This window comes from Anopheles stephensi, chromosome 3 (assembly GCF_013141755.1).
Source record: "Anopheles stephensi strain Indian chromosome 3, UCI_ANSTEP_V1.0, whole genome shotgun sequence".
NCBI classification, from domain to species: domain Eukaryota; kingdom Metazoa; phylum Arthropoda; class Insecta; order Diptera; family Culicidae; genus Anopheles; species Anopheles stephensi.
In genome coordinates, this window is record NC_050203.1 from 24574657 (window position 1) to 24597112 (window position 22456).

At 44.0% G+C, this 22456-nt stretch overlaps 1 protein-coding gene across 1 annotated transcript in view; it reads left to right on the forward strand.

Moving 5' to 3' along the window:
- The window catches only part of LOC118511367 (RING finger protein nhl-1-like), a 36859-nt gene that overhangs the window by 9429 nt on the left and 4974 nt on the right, over positions 1–22456 (forward strand). Inside the window, 8 exon segments of the mRNA XM_036054345.1 lie at positions 916–1176; positions 1178–1683; positions 1771–2010; positions 2443–2522; positions 2525–3158; positions 3247–3406; positions 4680–4820; positions 5600–5676. Of these exon segments, the coding sequence (XP_035910238.1) occupies positions 916–1176; positions 1178–1683; positions 1771–2010; positions 2443–2522; positions 2525–3158; positions 3247–3406; positions 4680–4820; positions 5600–5676 (2099 nt within the window).

A 22456-nucleotide genomic window follows, 5' to 3' on the forward strand; every position in this document is an offset into this window, starting at 1 on the left:
TCGAACTCGAAACACACTCACACCGATCACTATAGCTACCGCCCAGTTAGAAGTCAATGGTCACTAGAAGCCAAACCGAGGTGCACCAAACAGTTCAAGCGGAATGTTGTTGAGCTGTCAACAGTTGTGGTCAGACAGGTGTACGTTCCGTGGAAGCCAGATGCAACGGTGATGGCAACGGGAAGCGCTTGTGACGGTTGGTGTTTCCTATTGGTCCTCAAAACACACACACACACACGCACATTGACAAAAAAAAGAACAAAAACCAAAACCATCGTCAAGATCTCACCCAAGCTGGACTGATCCTGGAGGGATTTTTGTTGTTTTGTGTCCCAGCGAGCGCTATCTCTCTCTCTCTCCCTCATTCTCATTCATGTGATTTGTTCATTCTCATTCTGTACCAAACGTGTACATTTCATATCGTTTTCTGGATTAATTTTTTAACCAAATTTCTGCATTAAGCATCATTAAACATTGCACCGTACTGACACTTGAATTTGAATTAAAATTGAAAATAGAACTCTGGTATCGCTCTAAGAAAATTGAATGCACCTAGGTAACACAGATCATTCTAGCAGGACTTGGCAGATTAAACCTTCACTCCACTCAAACAACATGCCACAAATAACACGCTTCGAAGAACTTCAATCAGCCCTCAAACTAAGCTCATTGCCGGATATTCGAGGCCCCTATACCCTGCCTGGGAAAGTCATTCAAACCTCACATAAAGCCTTACGATTTGATGCCCCAAAAGTACTCGCCGACGTCGGTCATTCGCCGCTCATAATCCACGTTTGTGTTTTCTTTCTCTTTTCCTCTTCTTTTCCAACATCGGTTCGACTCTACAATGTTTGCTCACCACCATCCACCACGTTCTTCATCGCGTTTCGCCATCATTATCATCATCATCATCAGGCCGATAGTGATCAAGATGATTCGGAATCGAACCGTCGCAATTCGCGACAATCGTCCGTGGGCAACAAAACGGCCACGGGTGCCGCGCAGAAGAAACCGGTCACTCGCTCCGCTAGCAGCGAATCAAACTCGTCCAGCGAAAGCTCGAGCGCTTCGCCGGTGCCACCGTCCACGCGTACCACCACCGAACCGCCGGAAGTGAAACCCAAAACGATCCTCAAGAACGCGAACGAGAACGCGCAGCGTAACGGTACCGCTAGTCGCGACCAGCACCGAGACGGCCAAAAAACCGTTCCAGAGCCGGTTCCTGCCCCAGACAGCGCCGGCAGCGCCGGAAAAGAAGGAAGAATCGGAAAGCAGCTCCGAGGAGGAAACATCGTCCGAGGAGGAATCCGAGGAGGAGGAGGAGGAAGAGGAGGAGAAGCCAGCGGCAACTCCGGCGCCCACTGCTGCCCGGTCTTCACCGGTCACGACCACCACGTCCAGCTCGGTGTCGTCACGCGCGCACGACACGCACACACCGAGCAGCCCACTGTTTGGACGCGTGTCCCGCCAGGACTCGTCGGAGAATTCGCGCAAGAGCTCGCGTGACGAGCTGCGGACGTCCAGCGGGTACTCGAGCCCGACCAGCTACCGTAGCCAGAATCACTACGAGCGGGATGAAAGCCCCAAGTATGGGTCGTCCAGTACGGGGTCGTCGGCACTGCGCTCACGCACCACTGGCCATGCGGCCGAACCGGAGGACAACAAATATGGCAGCGGTTCTGGGTAAACTGTTTGCTTTCTGCTTGCTCCGTGTGCGACTAGCTTTTCGCTTTTCCGTTCTTTTTTGTAGGACACGTTCCATACTTTCAGATATACGAGCCGGTTCCTGAACAAGAGCAAAAGCACCGCGGTGGTAGCACCGGAGGACGAGGCAACGGACGATTCGGACAGTCGGTACGGGGCGGGCGGGCGTAGCCGGTTCACCGCGCTGCAGGACCGTCGCAATCGGTTGGCCCGTAGCCGTTCGTCACACAACTTTGGTAATGATGATGAGGAGGATGAGCCCGTATCACCGACAACCAATTCGCCATCGGCCTATTTGGCTTCGAGGTGAGTGAGCAATGGTCATAGCACCAGGATTTTGGTATGATTTGAAACTTTTTCATTCAAGGAAGAAAATTTAAATTTTGGCAATCAGTTCTGAACATACTTTAATCCACACTTTAGGACCCGTATCAAATTCGTCTCAAAATATTGTCCCACACTCAGGACTATTCTATGTGGTTCGATTTGTTCAATATGAATTCTGAAACATCTAACGAAGTTGTTTGAAAGCCTTCTCAAATCTTTACACGTGCAACTCACTCTACAAAACAAGTACACTAAACACACTAAAATGCGCCATCTTGGGCAATCGACCAATTTTCGAAATGTAAACAGTAGCTATTTTTGACATTTCTCTGGAGCTTGCTCCGAGGGTAAACACGCCACTGTTTACGCGACACTGATTGCGTTTCCGTTCGTTCGTACGTTCGTTCACAGGTACGGAGCATCGTCCTCGCTTGCCTCGCAACCAGCTGACCTGTCCCGCAGCCGCTCGACACACGCCCTCAAGTCCCGTGAACCTCGCCGGAACGGAACAGTAGCGCCTCCGGTGGCGATAAGGATGGGGCCGCACTCAGCTCCTGGGCCCGGTACCTCAAAAACAAGTACGGCAATCGAACGACCAAAGACTCGAAGGATACACCCAGCTCGTCCAGCCTTTCGTCGGGCGTAGGATCATCCTCGCTCTCGTCCCCGTCGTCCTCCTCGTCCACGTCCAGTGCGTCGGCTTCGGCTGCCGCCCGGCGACTCAGCCTCGGTTTGCCGTTGCGCCAGACCGATCTACTCAGCTCGGACGATGATTCAAAAAACGGGGTAGGCTCCCCTACCTCTCCTACGGCAGCAGCGGCAGTAGCCGGTATACCCGGGGCAGCAGGTATGTCCCCTAGGACGCAGTACCTGCAGAAGCGCCGGCAGCTGTTCCAGATAGGAGGTCGGGGGAGCGAACCAGGTTCCTTCACGTGGCCGCGCGGTATCGCCGTCGGTCCGGACAACAGTATCGTCGTGGCGGACTCGTCCAACCATCGCGTCCAGGTGTTCGACTCCAACGGCATCTTCGTCAAGGAGTTCGGCCAGTACGGTAACGGAGATGGCGAGTTTGACTGTTTGGCCGGTGTTGCGGTTAACCGTATCGGTCAGTTCATCATAGCCGATAGGTAAGGGCTCGTGGGAGTTACGGTTTTGGATAGGTACGGAATTGAAACTCACCTCCTCTTTTTTACTCCCCCCCCCTTCCCCCCACAGATACAACCATCGGATTCAGGTGCTTGATCCGGCCGGTCGTTTTCTGCGATCGTTCGGCTCGCAGGGCACTACCGATGGAAAATTCAACTACCCCTGGGGCATCACTACCGATGCGCTAGGGTTCATCTACGTTTGCGATAAGGAAAATCACAGAATTCAGGTGAGATTGTGCTACTTACTTTAATTTTATCCTCAGTGATTTGGAGAAAAGTTTACTTCTAAACATATCAAATCCAACATATTTTACCTACACAACAACTACATGAAAAATTTCGAGCATTCCAATTGTTGCTAAAACAAATTAGACGTGATGTTTCATTTGACTTTCCTGAAGAAAGTCTTCCAATCGTACTATAAGGCGATTGAAAGCATCATTGATCATTGATCATTGATTCGCCTACCAGCAGACGAGATCAGAAACATGATTATTAGACTAGTCGTCTATACTTGATATATCCCGTTTTGCTTGGATCTCCAAAGGATATGATAGCAGCGAAAAAAATTTCTAGGGAGATTCTAAGTTTCAGTCACAATTTACTACAACCCTTACCTAGTTATTCAGGGCAAACAAAAAGTTCTCTAGATATTTCTGGAGAGTCATTGGAATCTGTTTTACCATCACTTTCACACGGACCCTTCTTAAAATAACTACTGCTCAGAGATGGACAGTCTCGTTTGGGGCTTTCGCATACCAATCAACAGGTTGTCCTATGTCTTCTTCACAATTTGGTTGGAACTACAAAATAATAAGTTCCCCATCATGTGTTAGCCAGTATTGCTAAACATTAGTGTCCTGAGCTTTTATCGAACAATCGACGATGATGATCCGATCACTCGAACCAATCCTCAAAAGTCATTCTGTTGCTATGTTGAAGGTAGATGCTACAAATATTATTATAAAGCATTAATTTATTTCCCGTTCTTAAATTAACTCAATACAGCTATTAAGGTAGCTGAACAGCTCAATAACAGGATTAAAAAAAAAACAAAAACTTATTAAATTAAGTCCATGGTTTACAGCATATGTTGCTTCCTACAAAATGCTATGGTTTTCATTATCAACCGATGAAAGGTAATAGAAAAAAAAACACCAGACAAATTGAAATGTTTAATCAAGTTGACAATCGTATTATCCTGTCGGTAGTTCGTTGCCCCAGGACAACGAACACAATACACAATAGTGAAGATAGGGCAAACATTTGCCAGGTGGAAAACCTTATTGCAATTTTATTACACTCTAACCAAAGCAAAACTCCAAGCGCGTCCTCTCCATCCGGCAACCAATTGAGCACAGTGACCCAATTTCAGTTACAGCAGATGCCGGTTTTGTTAGCCAAAAACGACATTCAGGAAAAGCCTACCGACCTAACCCCTCTACTCACTCTCTCTCTCTCTCTCTCTCTCTCTCTCTCTCTCTTCCCATCACCGTGAAGGTATTCCAATCCGATGGATCATTTATTGGCAAGTTTGGCACCTGCGGCAAGGAAAAGGGTCAGCTCGAACATCCGCACTACATCGCCGTCTCGAACACGAACCGTGTCATCGTGTCCGACTCCAACAATCACCGGGTGCAGGTAGGTGCTCGAAAGGGAACATCGGGAGCTTTCCATTTTCCGAGAGCAGAGATACAGCCACCAGAGTGCTACTATTGCTGCCACCGTTCCCATGCTGATTAGCATTCCGAAGCAGGAACCGGGACGGGCGCACGAAATTGTCCACCCGACCGGAAGACCCTTGTCAGCCCGGGTTTCACCCACGGACGATCGTAATCCGCACAGAACCGGAAGCGAGCGGTCATGTAATATGTAATTTCCGGTGTTGGTTCTGCGGAAGTTTCCTTTGGTTTTTCCGTGTTGCGATTCGTTGTTTTTTTTTGTGACGACTTGCTCGTGAACACCTGCTATTTCCAACACCGGCTTCGCTGAGCCAGGTTTGCCGAACCGTTTTTGTTCCCCCAATTCAATCTCTCTCTTCACTACACATTGCAGGCCAGTTTTTCGCACGGTGTGCCCCATTTCTCGCCCTTTTCCACCGTGTAGGAATGGGAACGGTGTGAACGGTGGATCTGCTCATTTGAATTTCCGGCCACTGACAGCTGCCCGTCAGTGACCTGTATATGTGTGTGTGTTTCCTTGCCCATCGTAATCGGATGGCGGCTCAAGGAAGGGAGTCCTGGAATTCATTCCCCTGCGCACCGCGTTTTCCACCTTTTTTCGGCCCATTTTTGTTGCTCCGAACGGCAGCGGTAGCATTGGTTGAATGTTTGGGTCTCTGCATCCGTTCTTGGGAAGTGCCTGTATATAGATATATTTTTTCTTCTATTTGATTCCAATTTCTCGGTTTTTTCCAACAGATTTTTGACGTCAACGGTCGCGTCCTGACAACGTTCGGTGGCGAAGGCTCCGAGGAAGGTCAATTTAAATTCCCAAGGTAAGTCCCAACGTTCCAACGGTCGGTCGGACCGTATTTCGTAGTCGAAGACGGGTTTTTTCTTCTTTCCACACCCGACACTCTCACACCGAGTGTGTGTGAGCTTCCATAGCTGCGATTCGGGGGCACGTTCTTGTATGATAGTTTGCATACGGTCCCACTTTCCGATGGTTATGCCGCGTAATGGTCTTTGTGATGGAGCTTGGGGAAGAATGGGAGCTTTTTTCTGCTATTCCAACACCAGTATGGGGCTGTCGGAAGAAGTTAAACGCAGGCGGATATGAAAGCGAGGCAAAGATAGGAACAAAAAAAAAACGCTCGCGGCACGTCAAAAGTGATAAAGGAAACTATCTGTGAAACAACCTGCTGCTGTCTTCGAGATGCTCGAGATAATTCGGGGTGTGTGTGTGTGTTTTTTTTTTACCAAGTCCTCCAAGGTCCTCCCTATGGATGCATATGGAGGAGTACCGGACAAAAAGTGAAGCTTAGTAACGAATTGTTCGGTATCACATTGGAGGATCATTCAGGTGAAATGCTTCTATTTCTAGCCATATTTATTTTGACATTCAGCATGATCTCATTACGTACTTTGCTCTGTTTGCGTGCGTACATTACGGTATGATACTGCGCCACGATGCAGTATGGGATGCAGTGGTCCATTAAATAGTGCCTTTTAATGTGTTTTTTTTCTGAAAGTTTATTTTAATTGCTGTGGCGAGCATTTACATCTCCTTAATTTCTTCCATCATGAGCCAAGTGGCTTGGTTGGAGTCGTTTTGTTTCTCATTATCGCGCACTAGATCTTCAAATTGGTGGGCAATAATTTTAAAACAATTTTTAATTAAACCCAATTGCAATAATGCGATAATGCTTTCTGCAAATATTTTTGTCTGATGTTGCTGTTGTTTGTATGCATAATTTAAAGTAGTATTGAAACATAGAAACTTACCAAGAAGATTAATATCTAGAAACTTATTGGAAGCATCACGATTTGTTTCTGATAAGCTTAACAGTTTCTCATTCAAGCCTCTCATTTTTGATGTTTCCAGGAGTGTCGAATGGCATCCTTTAGTTATTGTTGTAATTCGTGCAAATGCAGCATTATAATATCATTTCTTTAATTCAATTTCTTTAATAGCCACTCTCATGGCATGGCTATCCTTGGGATTCAAATTCGTTTCACGTTGGTGAGATCACAGTGCTCAAGAAAACATTCGATAGGCTATACAATGTAATGAATGGTGTTATATTGTAGTTTTATTATTTTTTAATTTTTAATTCAGATTGTTTATAAAGCTGGGTTAGTTGATCAGTTTAAAGTAACTTTAAGTCCTCCAGATTCCTCTTCAAGAATTTTAAACAGAGAATTAAAATCTGCTCAACGATTAATGCAATACTACCCTCGTTTTAAAAAGATGTTCTTTTTTTTTTATTCATAAAGAACGGCCTGGCCGTATTGCTAAAAAAGATGTTCTTTTAAGTGAAAAAAAAAAACTGATTTCTTAAATATCTAAACCATCAATTCAACATTGTGCTGTTGCTCACATACGTGGTATTATTCAATAGCCCGCTACTGTGCAAGACCTCTTGATTTTCTTGACTTAACGACCTCTTAGGTCATGCCTGCTATTTCTGGCTTACTAGACTCAATGATACCGCATAGTTGGATAGTCAGTATTCACTATGGAGGAACGGCCCAGATGAGACTTGAACCTTGGTTCGCCGCGTGAAGTCCGGCGCCACTGTCACCTCTACCACCGGGCCGCAGTGTATCAATACAATATCATAAGCAAACAGAAGGGTCTCTAAAAATGATCCAAAATCTAAACTGGGAGCTGAAAAGACCCTACTCCTCCCTGCCACAAAATAAGCAAAAACTAGCATTAAAGCATTCTAAGTACCATGCCGGTTTACAATAATATTTTCACCATTTCCAAACGATAAAGCACCCACACAAAAACCGATATTGAACCATTGCAAATACTACCGCGCCATATGCTCATTCACCATTGCTCCCGTCAAAACATCATGCACTGTGAGAACCGTACTCCCCGGTGACAATCTCCGTACTCTATTCGAGCGGAAAAGAACAACCGGCACGAAAACTGACAACCTCTCAGACGGTTACCGTTACACACACACATACACACACATACAAATAAAAAGAAACTCAATCACCTAGAGGCAACAAACCAGAAGCAAAAAACAATCATGCTCCACTGCAAAGAAAGCACTTGTGGTGTGGCCTAAAGCTTCCGTTGGGGCGCTATATCGGCGCTATCGGTACGGCCGTATGTTTGTTTCCCAGAGGGTGGAAAACTGTCAAACGTTTACCGTTTGGACGATTGTCGGTTACTTACCATTCCGGCCCGGTTTGTGTGGAGCAGTAAAACCGAAATCGAACCGTACCATGATGATGGGTGAGCAGATGAGAATGAGCTCTTGCTCGCAACCGACCGATGGGTGAAAATGATGGAAAGCTCCCGGAACTAGAACTGGCAGCTGTGGAATAAGGAAAAGAAAATAACAACGCGTTCAGGGCGTCCCATTCAGGTCCCATCATTCATATCCGACCATTGCATGTTGCATGATCGATGGCGACAAAGCGCTTCGGAGTCATTGCGAAGTACTTGCTGGAGTAGCTTCCACCAGTAGAGTCCACCACCCCACAGTCCCAACCCCTCGGGCCGCAGCCGAACAAGGGTCATAAGGGCTGGCGGTGCGTAGGCTCTGCGAATAGGCTGGCAACGATGTGGAAAACAACAAGCCACTTGAATGCTGTCGGAATGGGTAGCTTCACCTGTGAAGCAATCGAACGTTGCGCAGAACATATCATCATAAAGATCACTCGAAGCGGTGGAAATTCATCGGTGAGAGGATTTATTTTCCATTGCATTTTCTTGCCTCATTTCTTCGCTTTCCGCTCGTTGTGGTGCAATGGTTATGAAGACTATGCGGTGTTTTATGCTTTTTCATTGATTGTCAGATCAAATTTCATTATCCTTTCGTAGTGCTAGGTGTTGTATTACTATTGTCAGCGTTTTTAAATATGTTATTCATAACAGTTTGGTAATAGTTCAAAACATTTCACTTAATTTCACGGCTGAGGAAAGCTCCTTCATGTATAAATCATCTTTTCCATCGTCACGAGCAGCTAATTGACCATTAAAATTGGACATATTCATCGCTCGCTTCAACCGTTTGCAATAGAAAATTCCCATCTGGCCAGCAATCGTGGACACAAAATGCTTCAATCCATTTTGGTCCCTTCTTTGTGGCTGCGACATTAAACACTTCCTATCGTTACCAATTCGGCTCGGTTTATTGTTCACACTCCTGGCAAACTTCACTTTAAGCTTGGCGAGCCACACAAACACACGCCAACATAAAATCGACCCTACCCAGGAAGCACCGAACTGGTGGCTGCAATGGGTCGCAAAGCCCGCAACCAGCCAATCACGACGATACATTAGCATAACAATGCGCCACAGTACATGCAGTATGTTTGTTGATAATTTTCCGATTATCATCACAAGCTGGTCCTCTTATGAAGAAATAATGTCAATATGATGATGGTGAAAAGGAAACGTCGAGCGCCGTGTGCACGAATGGCTCGAAACCCTCGTGGCAGGGCTGATGATGGTTGGCGGTGTTGCTATGCTATACCATGTCGTGCTGAACACGAGGGTTGAAAAAATAACAACAACACACCCACCCATGTCGGTAAAACGATGGCAGACAAGCGGACAGCAATCACTAGATTTGCAATAAATTGATTCGCCTCGGGGTAGGTTGTGTTATTGTTGCGCTCGTTTTGCTGGTTGAGCTGGGGCGATACACTTGTGGTGCAGAAGTTTATGGCATATGCTCAAAATTGTGGGATTTAAAGCATAAAAAGAAAAGCATTTCTTAAGGAAACTAAGCAAAATTGATATTAAACATAAAAATTAAGCAAACAAGCTTGAGCGTTTGTGGGCATATTTGTTTCCACAAATATATTTCGCAATCTCACACCTTTACAGCAACAATTTTTTTCCGTGAAAACTCACCTTCAAAGCATTTCTTTTATTATTTGAACTAAGAGCAGCAAACACGATTGTGGTTTTTCACCCCACACACACGCACACGCACACGCGTTTGTAAGCTTTCTACTACTGACAGTTGGATTGATGCAGTCGAGCAGGGACGGAAAACAAAACAAAGTGGCTAGATCCATCTAGGATCCATTGCTTTTCTTATATACCTGCCAGGCAAACGGAAAACTTTTTCCCCTTTCCTTATTACGCGCCTGCTTCGATTTATACCGATACCGTGTAATGTGTGTGTGTGTGCGGTCGTTTGGTTGATTGGCTGGTTGGTTGGTTTGATGTGGCGAGTGGTTTGTTTTGTAAGTGGAAATTATACCAAACTCGAAGGTTTTGCTGACTCGAGTGAGTATGCCTGTGTGAGAGGGTTTTCTTTCCTTGAGGTAAAAAAAGGAAAAAAGTTGTGCTTTCGCTACTGAAGGGCTAAAAATAAAGTAAAATCTATCACCTGGATGGAAAGCCCAGCTGTGCGTGTGTGAGCGTGTTATCTGTGTCGTAATGGTAGTGTACTTGTCGATCTTCATTTAGTATTTGTTACAAGAAGGGGCATTTCGTTTTGTAGGTGGTTTTGCGTATAGCGGTGAATGCGTTCAGAATCGATCAATTTCAATCAGCAAATGAATCACGTGACCGCAATGGTTGTATTATTCGAACAACTTTAATTGTAAAGTTTCCTCCCAAAAATAAAACAGCTTGTGATGAAAAAAAGAGAATTTTTTGATGAAAAAAAGAGAAAACAAAGCACATAATACAGTGAGCTAAATAATTATAAGCGCATGGAAATTATTTTGTTACTATAGGAACGAATTAATTTGATGGTTGAACAGTTTGTTTTATTTGCCATGATTTTTTTTTTTCAAAAAACATGAATATTTTTAAATAAAAATTAGGGAAACAAACAAAACAATGTATAGGACGCACAAGGATCAATAGATTAGAGACTTTTTATTACATGCTTTTCGAAGATTATTCTTAATCTTTATATTGCCAGCCTACTATTCATATAAATTCAATGTATTCAGTTTATTATTCAGCTCAGCTCAACAATATCTAATCCGACCCAAACCGTTTCTCCGTCTGATTATTTTACGTTGCTAGGTAGTAATAATAAGAGTACCAGGGTATTTATGATCGATATGACCTTGCCGATCGTGGATGTATGGATGATTGGGATACAATTTTTCGAAGAAATTTAATCGCTCATGATAATGGCAATAAGAGTTTTACAGCGGCTAATAAATATATTTTACCAAAAAACGGTAACAAAATACAAAAAAGCACCTATAAATATTCATCTCACTGTACACACCACACCAGGTATTTATTGCTAAACACTAACGACCTTCAACCTTTTCGCGCGTATGTTGAATTGTTTGCAGCTTATTCGTTTTTTTGTTTTCTACGTGTGTGCTACACCCACCGAGATCTAAAGGATCCAACTCGACCCTTTTGGGAGTGTTTCGCGAAAAAAAAAGTACTTGCGGCAAGCAACATTCCACCATAAATCCGTGTTGTTTTCCGTTGTGATTGTGGCACGGTGGAGATTTGGTTCACCTATTTATATGTCCATTTCTCACACGCATCTCAAACGACGAGTTAAATCATGGCACGTATGCACGTTGGCGAAGGTTGAAAGTAGGACTCTGCAAACCCTGCGGCTGCTAGCCGTGTTATCGTGTTCGGGTCCACCGCTTGAATCTAGCTGGATGTGCTTTATTTTAGATTTTATTTTCAACCCCTTCGTAGGGTAAGCTTTTCTTTTACTTGTTCACTCTCACCCCACCCCGAAAACCATTTCCGCCAGCTCAACACCCGGCCCAAAACCAACATCCGTCCGCAAGGGGAGTTGTTGTTGCACTGGTTAAATGGTATCACGTTCCAGCAGCGCGGTACCACCGGGGAGGCCTTTGATTTATGAAACGTGTATCTCAAGGGAAACTTCCAAACAAGGCCTGTCCCGTTGGGAGTCAGCTGTAACCTTTCTTCCCCGGGTAAGCTTTCGGTGGTCCCACACCGGAACCTGGTTGGAAATAAAATTGATGCCTATGCCTCATTCGCCCACCACCCAACCCATCCGCAGACGCGTGTGTGTGTCCCTCGAGACCGGTGGCTGGCACCGTGGTCGCGCGCGCGAGATGGTTTATTAAGACACTCCCCTGACGGATGCCCTGACGGGTGCTGAGTCGTGTTTGGCAGAACAAAAGTTTAGAACGATGCCTCATGTGGAAAGGCATCGTGCGTATCCTTCCCCCAGCCTTCGCAAATGGTATCTGCACACGACCATGTGTTATTATCATATTCTTTATCTCGCTCCCCAGCTCAAATGTCCCCCTCCAGTGGAGAATGTGCTCCATTTGTGAGCTAAATCGTGTGTGAAAGTTTCCCGGCAATGTATTATTTAGCGGCGCGAAACGGCGTCCAGTAACGACCCCTTGCACGGCCGCTCAGCGCAGGGAAAATTTTTTGACATATTAACTTGCCAAGTATCTTGTGCACTCATTAAAGCGCGGACCGCTCGGACGGATCTCTGCCGGGGAGAGTTGTTAACATGCTGTGGCCACGAATGGGGTTTAAGGAATCGGGGCTGTGCTGTGATACGGTTCGGAGTAAATTTTGAGCAGTTGAAAAGTTTAGAAACTTTGAAAATGGTTGTATTTTTCGCAAGCAATTCATTAAGGCGAATAGAAGGGAAAACTTTTTTTCCCCCTAACTGTGAGCAGGGGTTTCTGGGTAAGATTAACGCCATAACGCCATTTGCGTCTGACAGCGTGGATGAGCGATGAGCTGGCGAAGAAATTGGGAACGGAAATCAAATAAAGCATTCTCGCTCCGAGATGCAGGAGATTGCAGGACGTGGCAATTTCATCAACCTAGAAATTATCGTTTGTGATTGAAATTATGACAAATGTTGACGAGCGTTTCAATTTCCAATGCATTCCATCCACCGTGATGGTGTAAAACTGTTAGGTGGTTAAGAAAGTTACAGCTAGTTTTGGACTTATTTAGTGGTCGTCCGAAACTGTAATTTAGTTATTGAAAATATTGATAAGAAAATTATCTGTTAAACTGTTTTATTCGAAGCTGGATTGGAATGTCCTTCGAGTGGATTTTTATTAAATTTAAACTCAGATGCAAGCATGAAGGCTAACATCAGTTAAATTTTTCAGTAATTATTGTCTATTTAATATAATTATTTTAAGAAAAAAACAGGTATAATTTTTTGATGGGAAATCTGAAAAATCACTGACTTTAAGGAATTATTTGAAATGGCAATTTTAGTTTTATCTATTTTTAATATAAATACTTTAATAATACGATGAAGAAAATATCAATACTCAGAAAATGTAGACACCAAACTAAACCAATGAAAATCTAAATTTCTCGTTATTTGCTCCTGCTTATCTCAGCATAAATAAATAGAAAATTTGGTGAGTTCCAACGAACCGCGAAACTCACTTGTCGACCTTATAAAACCTCGGCCCTATTCACCTTTTCAAATGGTCATTCTTGGTGCAAGCCGTTATTTGCCGAAAGGGATTCCCGGGCAAACCATTCCCAGGATGGTTCCGATTACAATCACATAAAATAACATTAATTTAGTTAGCATACCCACACACACACACACACACACGCTCACACGAGCATATCCAATGCCTCCGTAGAGTACGGCACCCAGGCTCCCTTCGGGGCACCCGAGTGGTGACATTTTATCACGAACGGCGCCAAAAATGAGATTCTCCTACACCACCTAACCTGTCCAGCGTTGGAAGGAAGGTCCTAATCCCGAGACACTCGGACAGAAAACCGTCGTCCTTGGGAGGAAACGATTCCAGCGTACCAAGAAGCGTTGGGTGGAAAACGACGAGGGACAGGATTAAAATGAAAATGTTGTACCACCGTACGATAAATGTTTTGCTTCCGGGAGGGAGGTTGACCGTCCGGTGCACGGAAGCAAAGTCAGCCGGGACTGCCGGTGCAGTGGCTGGACGGGTTTGGGAAAATAGGATTTGTCTCGGTGTGAATCCAATTCTCATACTCATTGCATACCGAGTCCCAATAGTCTGCCTGAATGTTGACATTCCGGTGTGTCCTGAAGCGGTGGTGACCCAAAGCTGGTTTCCTTTCTGGATGTTCGGAGTCGTTTTTTTCGTCTAACTCACTCTCTCTCTCTCGTTGGTCGTGGTGATTGCACCAACCCTTAAGGTACTGTGCCCGTGTGTCTGCGGTTACTCTCAAGAGGCCGGATGGTCTGGTGGTGGTCCCAGGTGCATTTCAAGCCATTCTTGGCACATTTTAAAAAGAACACACACACACACACACAAAAATGCTTCCAAGGATCAAAGCAAGGTCATGAGCAATGGGCGAGGATTCGAGCAACTCTTGGACGTGACGAAATCACGCCAATGTAGCTGCAAATTGTTCTTACGTGCCACTGGGCAGGACTTTTCGGATTCAACCGGTGGAAGGTGGGCAACGTACGGCAAGGGTGGATGTCAAAAAGTCAGCCAGTCTGTCGTCGTCGTCATCATGCTCATCACCGTCATTGTCACCCGGCTCGGGAAATTGTACACCGTACATCAAAGACGTGCTGGAATTTGGATCCAACCCTGGCGAGTTGCATTTAAGAAGCTTCGGGGCTTGTCGCTTAGCGCACGTTTCTACCAGCAGCCAGGGCAACCCGTCAAATACTGGTGGAAGCACAATTTCTCACTTGGAAAATTTGTGTGCCAGTAAATTACGCTTCAACCCGTGTATTGTCACCGGGTACCGGGGTGCCTTTCGCCGAAACACCGACTCGCAACCCATCGACACACTTGTGTCAATGTTATTCCATGCTAAGCTTTTGTCTCTTGCGGTGGTGGTGAGCGAAAACATGCACCGACTCGCTCCCGATGATTATGGAGTAAACCGTTTCGCCGCACGTATGAGAGTGTTTCCGGGGTGAACATGTGGTTCGTTCGATTGTACGCGACGATGGTGCTGCTGCTCATCTTAATTTACCGACCTACTCCCATCCCAACCTGCTCCGACCGTTTTATCTCATCAATTTTGAGCTTCAATTAGTGGCCGTTATAAACATGCTGCCTGGAAAGCGATGAAACCCTGGTTAATGTCGCTTAAGCAAACTAATGGTTCGAAGCTAATGAACAAGTTCGGGGCAAGGTTTGTGCCGTGGTTTGTTACCGTCCGATACCGATCTCAGCTCACCAAGAAGATAGCTATTTTAACAAGATTGTCCAACTATAATTTGTACCGAATGGTACAACGACAATGTGTGACAGTACCGATTATCTGGCCTTTAGATTATATCGGTTGATCGAGTTAGTGTCGATGTAGGTGGCATCTGTTCACCATTGTTTGTTATGAATCCTGCTTTGTAATTTGTGTTTATTATCGTCGCTTATATCTTGTAATAAGGAATCCTAAGTGCATCAATACGTGGAGAACACAATTATTAAGACACTCGGCAGCATATTGCAGAACAATTTTAGATGGCAAACTATATCAGTCTTCACACGGCAGGGCTGAGGTTCACATCCCATCCATACTACCTCCTCGTACGCAGGACAGTTAAGGACAAATCAAGTAACATAAAGCCAGATATGGTTCCAGCACAAAATACATTCCCGCCAAAAGAGTATCCCAACATTTTTTATGTTTTTCCATGGGTCCCAATGATTTTTTACTTTTTTCGATGTTTTGTTGTGTTTGACACTAGATTTTTCTACCGTTTCTTCGATATTTTACAACTGATAGACTTATTTTTCGAAATCCCTTTATTATTTACATTAAATTAACAAAAACTTGAGGAGATGGATATCAACTTTACTTAAGCAAATTGACGACAGTATAATTTTACAACTTTTTGTATCTTTGAAATATTTTCAAACACACTATTAATATTATCTTCACCAAGCTGGAAATTCCTTTCCTTTTAATTAAACGAAAATTTTGGCGAAAAATGCCTCTTATTTGGCACAAACATTTGTTTAAAATTCATCCAGGAAAGAACACAATATTTCATTAAATGTCAAAAAAACAAAAATACCTGGGAAATCGTCAATTACGTTACGTCCATCTTTATAGGCCTCAGGATGAAACCATTAATATGTAGGTCACTTTACGAAATGATGAAAAAGCATCAAACATTCCAGGGATGCACTGTATTATTATGAGATTATTTATTTATTTATTTATTTTCGATTATGACGGCTTGACGCCGTATGGTCAGTACCGCATGTGCTGACGAAGTACAAAATTCAATAACACAAAAAATTACCAAGGCATTTCCTCCCTGATATTTCGCCTTATCCCGGGCGTGCTCGGTTGTAGATGTGTGGAGGTTGTGGTGAGTTTGTCCAGTTCTATTGTTGGTCCGGGTCTATTGCTGTGTAGAGTGTGTTGGTGGTTGAGATGTGTACACACGGGACTCCATCCTTCCGTGTAACGGATCTGGACTGAAACAAAACAGAAGGAAAACAACAATTGTGACAGCACAAACATTTGCCTGTGAACAGTGGACCTCAATCTGCCCAGCAGTGATAGCCCGAGCTCGATCAAGCCAGCACCGAATCAATAAGGAAAATGAGCAATTGGTTTCTTTGGCTGCATATATTTTTATAACCTTTCTGAATTGATGTAACTCCCGTTATGTATCCCGTCAGTTGTGGTTCGTTTAATTATTAGACTATTCCTTAGACCATATGTGGTGGATAAGGATTTATTTTGTACAAATTAACAAAGGAAAAGAAAGAAGAATACTTCATGATTTCATTAACGTGAATATACTGACAAACTTATCAGCTTGATCAGGAAGGATTATTCGGGCAGCTGTCAGATGAAGATTGATCCACTTATCCACGATGACAAGATCCATCACATTTAATTCACGTTGGAACTGTCTACGAATTCTATTATAATTTTAAAAATAAAAAGTTTTCGTCAATGTACTTCTACCAGCTCATATAGTACAAAATATACCTCACCCTACAACCATTTGTAAGGGCTAAATAAATATTTCGTGAAATGTTTTTTAATAATGAAGAAAGTTCGCAAAATTTATGAAACTAAAAGTACACATCATTTTAAACTAGATTTTTTTATGATTTCGTTTAAACAAACCTACAATTAATTAATTACAATTAATTAATTCTCGAACACTTGATAACAAATTCTTAAATGTCGCAACCTCAGCATAACCCACAAAGTATGATCAACTTAAAAGAAACATTTATTATTAAAACATTCAGCACACTTCACCTACCACTCAGCTGGTGCATGATGAACATAAACATCGACTACCAGCTATCGCAGCTATCCTGTCCCAAAAACTCCCAACCGCACACTGCGGATAGCTGTCAGCTGCCTGTCAATCAGCTTGCTGCCTGAACCACTGAAGCGCACCTGACGAAAGTGAAGCGAAAAATCAACAAAAAAACCCCCTTCCCAAAAAAAAACTCACTCCTGCCATCCATCCACATTCTCACACCCCCGGGTGGAAAATTGTCAAGCGCCAGGAATCAACTTTCCTGCTCACTGAACCTTTCGTTTATCCTTCGCTTTCTCCCCCCAAATTTTCGGTCATGTTTACGCCCGGAAGTGTGCCTTAATGCGACGGGTGTGTTATGTGTGATTGGGCGTTTTTGTTGACGGATTTTTTTTCCCTGGTCGTCGTCAACGTGTGACGTCATTTTACAAAATTCGCCGTCATAAAACAGCTCGGATGAGAGCTAGGGTAGCGGGTACGGCATTGTTCATAAATTAATCAGAAGCAATCCTTTTTTTCTCTCTCTTGCCCGGAGATTTATCGTTCCACATCTTGTTAACGACATCATCCGAGCACCTGGTACGAAAGATGACCTTGCTGGTTGGAGTGAGCTCCGACACCCCATCATTCGCACAATCACAAAAAGTAGGTGTCGAGGATGATCAGTCTCGCTGTAAGAGCGCGCCCAAGGGTTAACAGGTTCGACAAATCAACGGACTAGCCTGGAACAACCGCGGGCACCTGACAAATTAGTTCCAAGAAGAGTACGCAACCCGTCGGCCGCCCTATTTTCCCTCCGAAGACTCCTTTCTTGGAATGGAGGGTTTTTTGACACTGTTCTTCTCGATTAGGAACAACCGTCCACAAGCAATGACGTTGTTACGATTTGCCTCATCGATTGGCGCGGGGCAAGTTATTTTAATTGCCTTTATTTTGGTTTGCCATTTCGGTTCACCATCGCGCTGGAATTTGCTGTCGATACATGTTGCCTCAGGGTGCCAATCGCGTTTGTGACTGAACGGAACTGATGGGGGTGAGTTTTGGGCCAGCGCATTTTTCATCCCGGAGTAATTAAAAGCAATCAATTCGTCCAGATGTTTACCTGCTGGAAGCAAGGGCTGATGGTTGTAAACTAGTCTCAGTCTGAGTTGGATGCCCACCCATGCTCGGGAACTTGATGTATTTGCGTCAACATTTGTTGTTCATTTTTACTGAAAGTGTTGTGGACAATTGTTTTGTGAATTTCTATATTTTTGGATTCGACTTTATGGGATGTTAAATTAACGGAAAGAATTCCATGGACAGTTTTTGGATATAAATAAACAAGATCTTATTTTGGCAAAGATGTTCAAAAAAACCTTCCATGGAATTATCCCAACGTATCGCAATCCTGGAAGGTTTCAAGTGAATCATATGAACGACAATCATGAGATGATTTGTTCAAGGGGAGTTGTCTATTCAAATTTCACTTTTGCTCGTTTTCAATGCCCTGAGGTTCCCCGAGACCATGGAACGGTCTGTCGATAAGGCGAAAATAATAGGATACCGGATTGAAGCCGATGGTCCGGGTGTAGCTTCTGCAGTATCAGTAGGAGCTAATGCCAGTGCTTGACCTCATGTGCGGTATGCCACAAAGGAAAATACAAAAAGGCTATGTTTTGGTAGGAATTTTGACCGAAACCCCCTTTTCCGGGTAGAGCTTGTCCTGAAAGTTTTGTTCTACGGATGAGTAACTATAAGGAGGTGTTTGGTTGTAGTTGATTGTTGTCTTACACCTACCGAAAGCAATACTTTGTCGGTTCGATGTTGTGGTATCATGCATGATTTTATAGGATAAAGCAGGTCAATAGAGGCGGCTAGTTAAGGTCGTTTCTTAGATTGGCTCTGTAGTCTTTACACCTTGCCTAGGCACTTCAGGAGCAAGCATTGATCCTAAAGCCTCTTAAAGACTATTTACACTTCAAACAATCGATGTGTGTGTGTGTATCAAGAATTTAAGGCCATTCTCTGCTCAGCTCAAGCACTTAAACATTTTTTCCTCAAAATATGTCGCCTGTCAGCTGTAAAGCTCGCCGAAAACTTCTGGGCGCAAACTTTCATTACAACATTTTTCGCATATTTCGCCAAAGCCCATCAATCTCGCAGCCTCAATGCGGAAAAGAAACTCACAAAAAGCTATTTTTATTGAAACATTCCTTCCCTCCGTCTACACGCACTCCTCACACCGCACCTGGTATCAGCTGTGTTGGGGTGTGCCGTTTGTTTATTAATTTTCCGCTAAATTACAACACATGTCCTTCCCGGGGTGGTGTAACACGCACTGTTCCTCCTAATCGTGACCCCTTTTTTGATGGGAAGGAACGGGACCAGCCGTTCCTTGGAAAGATGGAGGAAGAAATAAAATGAAAAAGAAGAACTTTTGTCACCCCCGGAACTCGCGACATGTCCTTCGAGTGTCCTTAGAGTTCGGCAACATAATCCGCACCCGGCCCCACCACCCGGGGAAAACGTGACAGTGCACGCTCATCGTTTGCGCTATGCTGGGGACTGAGAACAACTACGAGGCGAAGAAGATGAACGATAAACAATAGCACAAGACGCCTAGAAAACAGAACCGCGCAGTGGTGATGGTGGACAGGAGACTCCCTTGCCAAGGTACCATAGGCCAATGGAATCTCATTAGGCGAGGGAAAAACTTTGCCGCAAGCGAGAACAACAGCAAAAAATGCGTGGCCACCCAACCCCCAAAAACGGTTGGCAGATCGATCATTTCAGTATTCCAATTATTTACGATTTCGTCGCCCGTCGGAACGAAACATGGAACCGATTGATGTTGTGACCGAGGCGAAGTGCGTGCGGAGGAAACAGAAGGTCAACATAAGTTCAGCATAAGTTGAATGTTGGTTGGTCGCCCCTTGCTTCGTCGGCCCAACCGGCGTGAAGCAACTTCCTGCTTCCAGCATTATGAATAAGGGCGCGCGTGTACCAAACTTTGGCCCCAAGTTTGGTTTGTTTTTGTATTTGCGCGTGTGTGTGTGTGTTTTTCATTTGATGGGCTCGTTCCCGGCTGGCCCAAGTAGCTTAATGTCGATTTTTGATGGATTGCTTTTGAAAAGCCTTGAAATGTTGTACTGTTATTGGCAACAGTCCATGTGAATTGTCGGTGGTTTGGGTAACTTGGCTAAGGCCGAAAAACCATCGGAACTGTATCATTATGATGGCTGTGGTCAAGTTGGTTGGTTCGATGGTGAAGAACTTTGTGTTTGTTGCTTTCTTTTCCTGGAGGAATTAGCTTAAAAGCTGTGGAACGCAGTGAACATGCAATGGTGGATTTGTGAACATTGTGAAGAGAAAAAAGCGAACAAATATTTCTTTCATCATGTTTCGCACCAACAGTTTTTTTTAATTGTCTAGGAAATATTTTTTCCACTCATAGCATTTATTTTAATTGTATTTGATATTTAGTTTGAACATTGAAATTACTAATTATTGAAAAAGAACTGTCATTGTCATTCAAGCTTTTTCAATTTTTATTAGACAAAAATGTCAATTTAGCACCTAGCAGGACATAATGTATCCTGGCTGTGTTACTTACTTCTACAAAGCACTGGGCGCCTCCATCTACGTTGGCGGACGTGTTTCATAAAACTACTTAATAAACATTTTTTAAACAAACGCTTCCGATACTTGAAATGAGTAAAAACATTCAATTTATTAAAAAAAAGCATTCTTATAGTTTTTTCTTTATAAAGTTTTTGTACAGAAGCTGTCAATTCATTGCGTTGAAATATATAAATTATTCTTTGTAACAACTACAAGTTAAGTTAAGTAGTACTTCTGGTTCTGGTGCGAGAATAACCTTCTTTCATCCACGAGTTTCAAAATCAACGCTGTTCATTTATCATTTGAATAAAATTACCTCAAAAACAACGACTTATCACTTAATGCATTCAGAATCTTCCACAAGCGATTATTTTGAAAATTGATCTCTAATAAGTAATTGGCAGGAGCATAAAAAGAGCTATGGTATGCAATATTCGGATGCTGGCTATATTCAAATTGACTTTTTGCATTACCAACTTTCTACCTCAAGAACTTGTACCGACTGTCAATGTGAATGATATGCAAGGATTTAATTAGAAAAATTATTGTAATCAACTTCTGCCACCCTCTTGATTTCTGCCATCCATCGACCCGTTATTGAAATTTTTCTCAATAAATAGCAGCTTCGTTCGCAAAACTTGTCATATCTTAATGAAGCAATTAAAGTTTTGTTAGTAAAAAAAACAAAACAAAGCCTCTCGTGACTATTCCCATTCCGACTGTTTGACGTCACGTTGCATCGCCAAGTGCCCATCGATGCAATTGATCCGGCTGCAATGGCCTTTGCTGAGCGAAACAGCACAGCCCCTCGCTGCTGCAAAACAAGCAAACCTAGCCGTGCCCTTCGGAAAACTTTAATTACAGTTCAGGCCGTGGACATGATGACAGGCCGCAGCGAATTGCATGCGAAATCTAATTGCTGACTCGAGAAAACACAACCCCGCTGACTGTAGCCGGCCACAACTTGAAGGATCCGGCATCGGACAGATCATCGTTTGCGACAGCTCGGTTCTTGCCTCCTGTTATCGTGACCACCGGCTGAGCAAATTATAGTTCCGGGAAAGTTTTACAATTACGCCCGCATCGAGTTATGCCGTTCGAAGTACGACGCCACACCGTACAGTCGTTGGAGCCAGTTTCGCTCGTACCAAATGATGCAAGCTTTCAGAACGTCCGTCCGTCCGGACTCAGATCCACCAACGGTACTGGCCTTCCTGGGTCCGGGTGTAGAACCATGCGCTGCAAAACTGCTGACTGTCCGTACAGTTTTGTGCCGGTGACTTTTGCCCGGCTGCTCTGGTGAGCCGTGCCAACCAGCGTGTAAAACTTATCCTCACCCAAATCCACCGACCAGCATCAGCTCGCAAAATGAATGATTTATTAAATTTGGGAAATAATTTGATCCATCTCTTATTCCATTTCGGATTGTCGAAGATCAAAGCGAAGCAAAGTCACATGACGGATCTGTTCTTGCCGGTCTGCTTCCATTTCTGGCTCTAGTCAGCTTAGCGCTAAGGTTAGCGAAATGGAATAGGAACAAAAAAATAGAAACGGAGGGGCAAATAAGCATTTTTGGAAAACGTGGCAGCAGTCCGTCACTGATCAATATTGGATAAAACTCGCACACACACACACTCAAGATGGTAGCTTCCATTTCAATGAGCCCTCGGTGCTCCCATTGTGAGCACTTTGATTGGCATCCTATCGCGGGTTCGAGAGCGCGCTTGAGCGTCTCGGAGCAAGCGGGCATAAATCGGTTTTTCGTAGAAAATAGCGACCCGAATGTACGCATGAATTTGTTCCAACGTCATGACTCTCAAGCGAA